This window comes from Nansenia antarctica, assembly GCF_963989245.1.
Source record: "Nansenia antarctica genome assembly, chromosome: 1".
NCBI lineage: Eukaryota > Metazoa > Chordata > Actinopteri > Argentiniformes > Microstomatidae > Nansenia > Nansenia antarctica.
The window spans coordinates 34926352-34937619 of NC_137674.1; the positions used below are offsets into that span (position 1 = coordinate 34926352).

Here is an 11268-nt window from a genome sequence, read left to right on the forward strand (position 1 = left end):
TCCTACACAGAAAAACTACAAAATAGCTTTCTACTAGCTTATCCTGATGTGATTTTGAAAATGTAAGGATACTGGGTGGTAGAACGCACATATCTAGGAAAAGTCATGAAAGGAGGGTCCTGAAATTTGATCGAGTGCAAAGATATAACATTTTGTTTTACTCACTTGGTCAAATGACCCCACCACGGCTGTTCTAGTGTTAACCCTATGGCAACTTACTGTTGTTGGCGTATTCAACACGGTAGTAGTATAGTAGTAAAAATGGGTCCAACATATCAGAGGAGGACACAAATCGAAGGCGTAACAATGCACTCTATCTATATCTATCCATAATCAATGGAAACACAACTGATTGATTGTTTCAGCAGACAGGGCCTGGGCTCTCTCCTCTGGCAGGGTGGGGTAGAGAGGAGACATTAATGTATGTGTGTGTGTGTGTGTGTGTGTGTGTGTGTGTGTGTGTGTGTGTGTGTGTGTGTGTATGCGTGCCACTGTGTGCGCATGTGTGTGCCTGCTTTTGTGTTTGTGCATGCATTTGTGATTGTGTTAGTGCGTGTGTATGTGTGTGCCTTTGTGTTTGTGCATTCCACTGTGTGTGTATGTGTTTGTGTGTGTATGCGTGCCACTGAGTGTGTCTGTCTGTATATGCCTCTGTGTGTGTGTGTGTGTGTGTGTGTGTGTGTGTGTGTGTGTAAGTGCCTTTGTGTTTGTGTGTGTGTGTGCCACTGTGTGTGTGTGTGTGTGTGTGTGTGTGTGTGTGTGTGTGTGTATGCGTGCCTCTGTGTCTATGCGTGCCACTGTGTGTGTTCCCAGGGTGTTAGATCATGTGTGTTAGATCATGCCACTCTTCAGGTCGTGGGTGTGGGGGGCCCGGGGGGGGCCCTGGCGGGGGGGGGTCCTGCCCAGCAGCAGCTCCTTCTCGTGGACCAGGCTGTCCAGCAAGTCCTCCTGGCGGTAGTTGTGGTAAACCTTCAGGAACGCCATGACCGCGATGCCCAACCAGGTCAGCCAGGCCGCCCACAGACCAAACTACAGGAGAGGCAGGAGAGAGGGAAGAGTTACCACACAACCCAACACCACACAACCTAACATCACACAACCTAACACCACACAACCCAACACCACACAACCTAACATCACACAACCTAACACCACACAACCTAACACCACACAACCCAACACCACACAACCTAACACCACACAACCCAACACCACACAGACTTAACTGCAGGAGAGGCAGGAGAGAGGGGGCAAGTTTCAAGTGTTATTGTTAATGTGGCTGTGGCTCAACTAGTAGAGCCAGCATCTAATGATAGTAATGTCGGCAGCTCGCAGCGGTTTGACAGGATACAGTTAGCAGTATGCAGACAGTCACCACACAACCCAACACCACACACACAACCCAACACCACACACACAACACAGGTAGTACTCTGTTACTGCATCTATACTGTATGTTTGGTCATTCTGTATTATTCTGTGATATCAGAATAATAATTATATTTCAGTAGAAACCTCAGATTAGATTAGATTTAACTGTATTGTCATTGCGAGTACAAGTACCAGACAACAAAATGCAGTTTAGCATCTAACCAGAAGTGCAAATAGTGATATAAAACATGATATAAGAATAGGACAATGATAGTGATAGGTACAGTAGTATGACCAGTACGGTAGTTAGAGGTATATAGTTATGAGCTATATACAGTTAAGGTATCTATGCACAGTTAAGGTAGATATGTACAGTTAAGGTAGATATACAGTTACGGTAGCTATGTACAGTTACGGTAGATATGTACAGTTAAGGTATCTATGTACAGTTAAGGTAGATATGTACAGTTAAGATATCTATGTATAGTTAAGGTAGCTATGTACAGTTAAGGTATCTATGTACAGTTACGATAGATATGTACAGTTAAGGTAGCTATGTACAGTTAAGGTAGCTATGTACAGTTAAGGTAGATATGTACAGTTAAGGTAGCTATGTACCGTTAAGGTATCTTTGTACAGTTACGGTAGATATGTACAGTTAAGGTAGCTATGTACAGTTGCAGTAGATATGTACAGTTATGGTAGCTATGTACAGTTATGGTAGCTAAGTACAGTTAAGGTAGCTGTGTACAGTTAAGGTAGCTATGTACAGTTAAGGTATCTTTGTACAGTTACGGTAGATATGTACAGTTAAGGTATCTATGTACAGTTATGGTAGCTAAGTACAGTTAAGGTAGCTATGTACAGTTAAGGTAGCTGTGTACAGATGTATTATATATGTAATAGTGGCAAAAAGATCAACCTTAGCGTCAGTTGACAGTTACACCTCCATCATCATTCAAACCTGACTGCTCGTCTTAATCCCTGAACAGTTTTCTTCTTTGTTAGTGTGCAGATTATCGATGTGTGTTGGACTGTGTATGAGACTGGATGGTCAGCCTCTGAACCTTACCTGGGCGATAGCAAACTGGTCGTAGAAGGAGGAGTTGTCCAGACCTAGCTCTAGATCAGTGTCCTGCAGGTCCTCACAGCTGAGGGGAAGGACAGAGTCAGTTTGGCCTATCTAATACAGATGAAGAATACAAACTTTTATTTTGAAAGTGGGTCCCACCCAACGTAAGGACAGAGAATCAGTCAGGGTCCGAGCTTGGGAACACAGCTACTGTACTTACAACATTAGCCGAACTGTTGGAGTCAAAAATCTATGTTATTATTTATGAGAAAGTTCCCTTTTTTGAGTGGTACTTTGGCCTATCTAAGACAGGTGAAGAATACAAACTTGTATTTTGAAAGTCGGTCCCACCCAAATGTAAGGACGCAAGGATATATAAGGAAGGGTTTTCTTTTTTGGGTTAGATGAGTCCTGACACGTGAGGGTGCGACACAGTTTTTCAACCACACCACAACACGTTCGCTAGCACCAGGCCAACATATTATTTTTGTAATAGCTATTGACGCTAGGGTACCTGACTAGCCAATGACTAGCCCAGTGGTTCTCAAACCTCTCCTCAGCGACCCCCAGCCACTCCACATATTTGATCTGTTCCACCACCAGCACACCTGATTCAACTAATCAAGTACAAAGTAATTATGATTTGTACTTTTTACCACACCATCATTATAACAGATCTATGAATCCATTATGTGCTATGTGTCATTGCTGTTGTTGTTTATGTTGTTGTTGTCATGTTACTGTTGTATGTTTTTTTCTGTATTTTCTGTATTATTATCTCAAGGGGTTATTCTCAATAAAGAATTTCAATATTCGATATACTTCATTAGTTGAATCAGGTGTGATGGTGGTGGAACAGATGAATATGTGGAGCGGCTGGGGGTCCCCGAGGAGAGGTTTGAGAACTACTGGACTAGCCAATCCGAGGTAAACTGTGTTGCACCTGGGGGGTATTCCAAGAAGGCTGATTAAATCAGATCAAGGATTAAATCAGATCCGGGCGATAATTTCAGCTTGCGTTCCGTTCCATGAATGTGGCTCAAATAATTCGCTGCTTGGTTGCTATGCAACCAATCATTCAGAACAAACCTGGTAGCGAGCAGGTCTACAGGCTGGTTTAGGTACTACGTGTCAAACATGTCTCACAGGCGGAAGCTACATCCCGAACGACAGTCAAGTATCTTTTAGGAAATATTAGTTCCCACTTTTTACGAGATAGATAGATAGATAGTTTGATTGTGTGATAGATAGATCATTTGATATTTTGTGTGATAGATAGATTAATTTAATGTTGTTGTGCAGTAAAAAGTGTGTCAGAAGGGGGATTTGAACCACAGTCTTAAAATGATAATTTGATACCACGGCAGCGGTTAATACCACTATGCCATCGTGACAATATGACTGTATGTAGCCTGCTGCTGATATCATCACAGTAGTGAATATTCATTTATTAAAATATGAACATATAACAATAAGTAAGGGCTAGTATGACCTACGCATTTAATCGGTCAGCAATTTCTTGCCAAACCATTTCCCTCGCCTTGTTAATTGGGGCAGTATTGCACTATTTTACATCTTATTTTTCGTCTTCATAAAGATCAATAAGTAGGACTGCTGCACAATAAGTAGGACCGCTGCGCAGTCTAGTATCTTCATTTCGACAATCAGCTCTTCGGGGCTCTTTATGTCTGCGGGCACGCGCCCAAATCGAGTATTTCCAAACCAGCGTTCTGTGAACACTGATGACACAAGGCTGATTCTCATTCGAGGAATCACTTGAGGCTTGAATTCCAATCACGAGTTGCCTGAACGAGGCTTTTCTTTTAATCGCAGATATACAAATCCAACGTACATGGAATACCTCCCTGGTGTGCTGTTAGACTCGGGCATGGTCCCGCCCTCTGTGATGACTAGCCAATGACTAGCCTGTTAGACTCACCTGCTGGGCATGGTCCCGCCCTCTGTGATGGCATCACACCACAGGTTGAAGCCCACACTGACGATGGTGCTGGACAGGAAGACGGTGAACACCACCAGGGAGCTGATCAGCAGGTTCAGGAAGGCGTTAAAGATGGAGCTGCACTCAGAGAGAGAGAGAGAGAGAGTAAGCCACCACAAGTACCACAGGGTGAAAAAAATGCAATTCCTTAACCAATCCTTATGGGATGTTGTGTTGTATACAGTATTGAACTGTGTCAGAAGATGGAGACTTTTGAAGCAGGCCTATCTTAATCATGTTGGTTTTGCATTGTAATGTATAACACTTCACTTCATACCAGTAGCTTAGGCAGAAATGTACTTTAGGGCGGGCCTGTATGAAATAGGGTGGGCCAGCTTTTTTTTATTTTTATGTTTCAGTTCATATTCATGGTCCTACTTTTGTTTGCATCCATCAAACACGTTTCCAATGCGATGTATATCAGAGGACACCCCGCACGCATTGATTCGGCAAACACAGTAGCCGGAAATCAGTTCTGTTGTTCAGAGGATAAAACACATCCAACAGTAATTCAACTTGATATTTGTTCACATATTTTCTTATTTGTTTAGGTTTGAATGCTCGGATATTCTCAATGGGTGAATAATATAATATTTTTTTTTAGAATAATGAGAAAATAAATTACACCGAAGCTTTCTCAGGGTGGGCCCATGAGTAAAGTGGGTGGGCCTGGGCCCGCCCTGGCCCTAACGTGGCTACGCTACTGCTTCATACAGGTCTAGGGTGTATTCATCAATGATGTGTTTTACCTAGATATTTAAAGGTAGAGATACAAGTGCCAGGGAAGATAGTAGGAGTAGCACCCATGGGGCAATTGGCAGACCTCTGCATCATCATAAAGACTACATGTATTCCATCTCTTAGAAGCAAACGCTACCGTATCTTGATCAAAATCAATAGCCACTATATGAAATGAAGTTGATTGCACTGCTGTTGAAAGGCGGCTAATGAAGATTCTTCCCTTGGGCTGATGTTGAGCATATTGATTATGGTGCGGCAGGGGTGATTGATACAAGTTGGCATTGCAAAAATGGCGTTGGTTTTGTAGGCCTGCATCAACTAAAATGCAAATACATTATAAATACAATTATATTAACTGGATTTCGTTCCTACTGCTGTTTTATTCAGGCAGCTCTCGCGCTCGCGCGCTCTCGCTCTCTCTCTCTCTCTCTCTCTCTCTCTCTCTCTCTCTCTCTCTCTCTCCCCCTCTCTCTCTCCCTCCCTCTCTCTCTCTCTCTCTCTCTCTCTCTCCCTCCCTCTCTCTCTCTCTCTCTCTCTCTCTCTCTCTCTCTCTCTCTCTCTCTCTCTCTCTCCCTCCCTCTCCCTCTCTCATTGATCATTCGCATGCAGGGCGTGGGAGTGGGGTGCACATAACGCACTTGTACCTATCTATTTCGCAATGTATAACACATCTAAAACAACACCAATAAAAGCATTAATGCACGGATGCAGAACACCCGCAGGTGAGCTCACTCACTCGTCGTGGCCTTTGCAAAGGAGGAAGAGCAGCCTCCACGCCTGCACCGCAGAGAGGATGAGAGATGCGATCCCGACGAAAGTGATGAAGCTGCAGGAGGACTCCGGCCCCCACTCGTCCACGATGAAGCGCTGCTTGGACACGGTGATGTTCTCGTTCTGCCACATCCCGCGCGTGAACAGCAGACATTTCCCCCGGAAATCTTCCGTGTTTTCGGAGAGAGGCACCACGGCGATGAAACCGAAGACAAACGCAAAAAAATAGAGGATGCATTGCCCGAAAATTAAATTATCGAGGGCCATTTTTCCATCTCCTTCCTCAGCTTCAGCTGCGTGCGTTCAGTGCGCCTGCGCGGCGGAGACCCGTTTGGAGCGTCGGCGCATCATCAGGCGCGCTGCTAATTCGCTGCAAATTCAGTAATTGACCAGAAATAGATCATAAATATACTCATATAGATAGAAGGCAATGCAAAAAAATCTAATCACACTGTCAGGCAGATCTATTTATCTTAAGGCAGAGGTTGTACATTGTTTCCCTTTTTTTTATTATTATATTTTATCTTTACCTTTTCTTTTCACTGTTTTCCCCTGCTTTTATATTAATTTTATGTTTGTATATGTTTTTAATATTGCATATCGTATGTCTTTATATTCACATTATGTTTTTATCTCCCTGTTGTAAAGTACTTTGGGCTGCATTTCTTGTATGAAAGGTGCTATATAAATAAAGCTTTACTTACTTACTTACTTACTTACTTACCTTATTCTGTAAAGCACTGTGTGCTACATGTGCTATATAAATAAACTTGACTTTGACTTTGACTAACTCAGAGAATGTTAGAATGGTCTGGTTTGGTTTGAGAGATGACTTGACCTCTAATAACATTGTTGTCATATAATAAAGGGCCAATACTCATGATTTTACCTCCCCAGTGATGGTCACAGCGGTATAGCAGTCATAAGTAAGTGTGGCCAGTTTACACACACACATACACACACACATGTACACACACACACGGCCACACACACACACACACATGTACACACGCACACGCTCACACCGCGCATGCACACACACACACACACACACACACACACACACGTACACACACACATGCACACACACATAGGCACATGCATGAGAGTGATGGCTTCCTGATAGACGCTGACAGCTCTCAAGGAGAGGCAGGTAGCTGTCAGACTCATCTGTCCTGCTCCACTGGGCCCATCTGGTGTACAGTAGACCCAGGTACCCCTACCTCCCCCCAGCCTCCCTCCCCTCCCTCCCTCCCCACCTCAGCCTCCCTCCCTCCCCCCCTAAGCCTCCCTCCCGCCACGCCCTGGCCACCCAGCCTCCCTCCCCTCAGCCTCCCCCCTCCCTCCCTCCTTCCCTCCACACTCCGTCGCCCCAGCCAGCTCTGTGTCTCCACCCCAGACAGTACATTAGACCCAGGTACCTCTCCACCCCCCCCCTCCCTCAGCCGTCCCCCCTCCATCCCTCCCTCCCTCCACGCCCAGGCCACCCAGCCAGCTGTGTCCCTGCCCCAGACAGTGCCCTCCAGTGGGCACCTTAGGCACGGTACCTTCTGGTCTAACTATCTTCTTTCCTGCCCCGATCCTTCCTGTCTGTCTGCTGCCTTCTGCCACAGAAGCCGCACCGCTAACACCCTCTACTACACAACCTGTCGTCATATTTCCCAAGGATAATAATGTCACACCATTTATTACATATGACATACAGCAGCGCGTTCGGTTTCGTTTATGGAAAGTAGTAGTACACTGTTACATTACATCTATTCTATACTGTGTGCTCGGTCGTTCTGTATTATCCTGTGATATCCGTAGAAAAACCTCCTATTATTCATCTACGCCCGAGGAAGGTTAAGGACATTCGTTCTAAAAAGACGATGAGGACAGAGATGAAATGGCAATAAAAAACGTACATTACGAGGGTCAGAGAAGGGTCTCGAATGCAGAAATATTGCATCGGCAAGCATTAATCGCTCTGCATTTTTCTAAGCGTCTCTTCCACGGCCGCACACGCAGACAAGTATTTATAAGAGAGGTTTACAAACATCAGGCGGTCATTTGTATCCATCATGTTAGGTTGGGTTTTATAGCCTCGTCTTCTCCTCTCATCTGATGATTTATGTATCATTTTGCGGCACGGAGAGAGGGAGGAAAAAAAAGATTTCCATGATTGTTATCAGTTCGCAGATTAGTGTGAGTTATTGGGCCAGGGAAATGGATTTCATTCCAAGACTGCGTTGCGTTGCCGTGCCCTGGTATGTTTTTATGAGTCATTGGATATTGTCAGACAGGGTTTTTTGTCCGTTGAACATTTCTCTCTGGAAGGTCTTTATTACACTGCTAGTGAGAATCTACCCCCAGACTAGACTACATACATGTCTTTATCGATGCGCTATAATATGGAGTGGAAGATAGTCTCCCCTGCACTAAGTACAATGGTCGTTTTCTAAAAGTTTAGCACCACTCAGGCAGCTAACCCCGATCCCGTGTTAACACTAGAACAGCCGTGCCTTTTTTACCTACTATAAGAGCCGCCGGGGTCAAATGACGATAGTCCTTACAATGGAAAGCTGCTAGTTACACACAACGACCACTAGTTGGCCATCTTGTAAATTAGCCTGCCACCTACACAGAAAAAAACAGCAAAAAAGCGTTATACTAGCTTATCCTGATGTGATTTTGTAAGGATAAAAAATGTAAGGATACTGGGTGGTAGAACGCACATATAGGAAAAGTCATGAAAGGAGGGTCCTGAAATTTGATCGAATGCAAAGATATAACATTTATTTTACTCACATGGTCCCACCAAAGGCTGTTCTAGTGTTAGAGCAGTCAGCCAACCAGCTGTCCCCGTGTTGCTGGCCTCGTGTACCTGCTGGGTAGGAGAGGTGTTGTCACACCTGGTGAGGTCGTGCTGGGAAGCCCAACAACTCCAGAAGGTATCCCCCCACCAGACACACACACACAGACACACACACACACAGACACACGCACGCACGCACGCACAGACACACGCACGTATGCATACAGAGACGCACGCACACGCGCACACACACACGCACACACACAGACACGCACGCACACACACACAGACACACACAAACATAGACACGCACGCACGTATGCACACACACACACACACACACACACACACACACAGACACTCACGCACGCACACACACTCACGCACGCACGCATACCTCTCTGAATAATGCAGTGTGTGTGGGCTCATGGACAGGAGACCCAGGGGAGACCCAGAGCATAAGTGTGTCAAGCTGAAATGTGTGTTAAGTTATTCACCACCCCCCCAAAACAAGAGAGAGATGGGAGGGGGATGGAGGGATGGGAGGATGGGAGGATGGAGGATGCTAACCTAAATGCAATCCCCGGGCACTGTGCAAATGTGAGGAGAGATGGGCGGCGGTAGTAGCAGCTAACATCCGGAGGTCATCCATTTTTCATGAGGCGGAATCGCAGCAAGACAAACATCCCTTTTGGATCGGACGAGACGACCGAAGAATCTGCTGAACGGCAAACACGTTCTTTTAAGGACGCCATTTGGTGCTTTTCAGAATGAGTCCAGAGTACAGAGCTAATCTTTACGCTTCCACAGTTCCACAAATGACTTTCAATCTACTTGGAGCATAATAAAGAGACAATTGCATATATGCATAAGACCGACTCGCCGCCTATTGTTCTTCTCGAAGCATTTAATAATTTAACCCTTATCAATAATTGCTGAGATGTAAATCATAGATGAGATGTTTCTGATGTGTGTGGTATTACTGTAAGAGCGGGGGGGGGGGGGGGGTGGGGAGTGGGGGGGACAGACTAATTGGACAGTTGGATGGGTGAGGTCGCTAGTGAGTCGGGGGCTGTCACAACAGATCTGGCCAGTGTGTTGGAAAGGCCAAAACCAGATGCTGCAACAAGGTGATGTGGCAGTGCGGGGTCAGAGGTTACGTTATGTGGTAACCTTGGTGATGATCATCACTGTGCGTAGATTGCCCCCTTCAAATGACACAAGCGCCACAACCCCTGGGCCTTTTAGACAATCACTGTAGAAAACATTTGTTCATGCACAATGTGAAACCATTATGTGTTTTAAGCCCTGTCATATATTTTACATTTTAACCATTTAGCCAGACGCTTTTATCCAAAGCGACTTACAATGAGAGATGACAGGGAAAGTCTCCCTGGAGTAACTGAGGGCTAAGGGCCTTACTCAAGGGCACACTAGTGGTGGTGTTCCCAGATGGGATTTGAACTCATGACCTTCTGATCACCAGTCCAACTCACTATCCACTAGGCCAGGCCGCCACCACCACCACCCCATTAGCTACTGTATTAACCCCCCCCCCCCCCCCCCCCGCCCAAATAAAAAATTACATTCCACTATGAGATAGAAAAATAGTTTATTTACAGCTACATAAAAACAGCTACAAAACAGTCTGTACTTGAGTCGATGTTCAACCACTACAGCAGTGTTACAACATGTGGTTCTAGCTCTAACGCCCCGTGTTGAGTTTCTAAAAGGACTGACTTATATAGCGCCTTATTCCAAAGAGCTTTACAATGGCCTCTCAATCACCCATTCACACACCAATGACGGGGCAAGCTACCATACAAGGCGCCGGCCCGCTCATTGGGATCAATTAGGGGTTCAGTGTCTTGCCCAAGGACACCTCGACACGTGTCTACACCCCTTTCTACACACACATCGTTGCTCTTCTGTCCTCTAAGGTCCATCTGGCGTGTGATCTCCTCACGCCTCCTCACACCTCCTCACACCTTCTTCACTCTCTTGCCCCTCCTCCCCCAAGCCCCCCGCTGTCCCGCCACGCCCTGCTCCTGCCCCCGCTGGTGAGGAGGGGCCTTCCCTGGGACCCTGCGACCCTCCTCCTCCTCCTTCTCCTCCTGGAGGACAGGGGGCTTCCCTCGGACCCTGCACCCCGTAGCCTCCTCCCCCTTCTCCTCCTCCTTCCCTGGGCCCCTGCGAGCCGTAGCCTCCTCCCCCTTCTCCTCCTCCTTCCCTGGGACCCTGTGACTCATAGCCTCCTCCTCCTTCTCCTTTTCCTTCTCCTTCTCCTCCTCCTTCTCCTTCTCCTTCTCCTCCTTCTCCTCCTGGAGGAGAGGGGCCTTCCCTGGGACCCTGTGACTCGTAGCCTCCTCCTCCTTCTCCTTCTCCTCCTTCTTCTCCTCCTCCACCTTCTCCTCCTTCTCCTTCTCTTCCTTCTTCTCCTCCTCCTCCTCCTCCACATCCTTCTCCACCTGGAGGAGAGTGGCCTTCCCTGGGACTCTGCGACCTGTAGTCTCCTCC

General features: G+C 46.2%; 1 protein-coding gene across 1 annotated transcript; it reads right to left on the reverse strand.

Moving 5' to 3' along the window:
• Positions 1–831: 831 nt before the first annotated feature.
• On the reverse strand, positions 832–6224 carry tmem179ab (transmembrane protein 179a-B; the record flags this gene model as incomplete). The annotated part of the gene is made up of 4 exons (XM_080550591.1): positions 5920–6224; positions 4383–4520; positions 2444–2522; positions 832–1029 (listed from the first exon to the last, which is right to left on the reverse strand). Exons 1-4 carry the CDS (start codon positions 6219–6221, stop codon positions 832–834), a joined length of 717 nt encoding a protein of 238 aa, XP_080406717.1. The 5' UTR covers positions 6222–6224.
• Positions 6225–11268: the final 5044 nt, after the last annotated feature.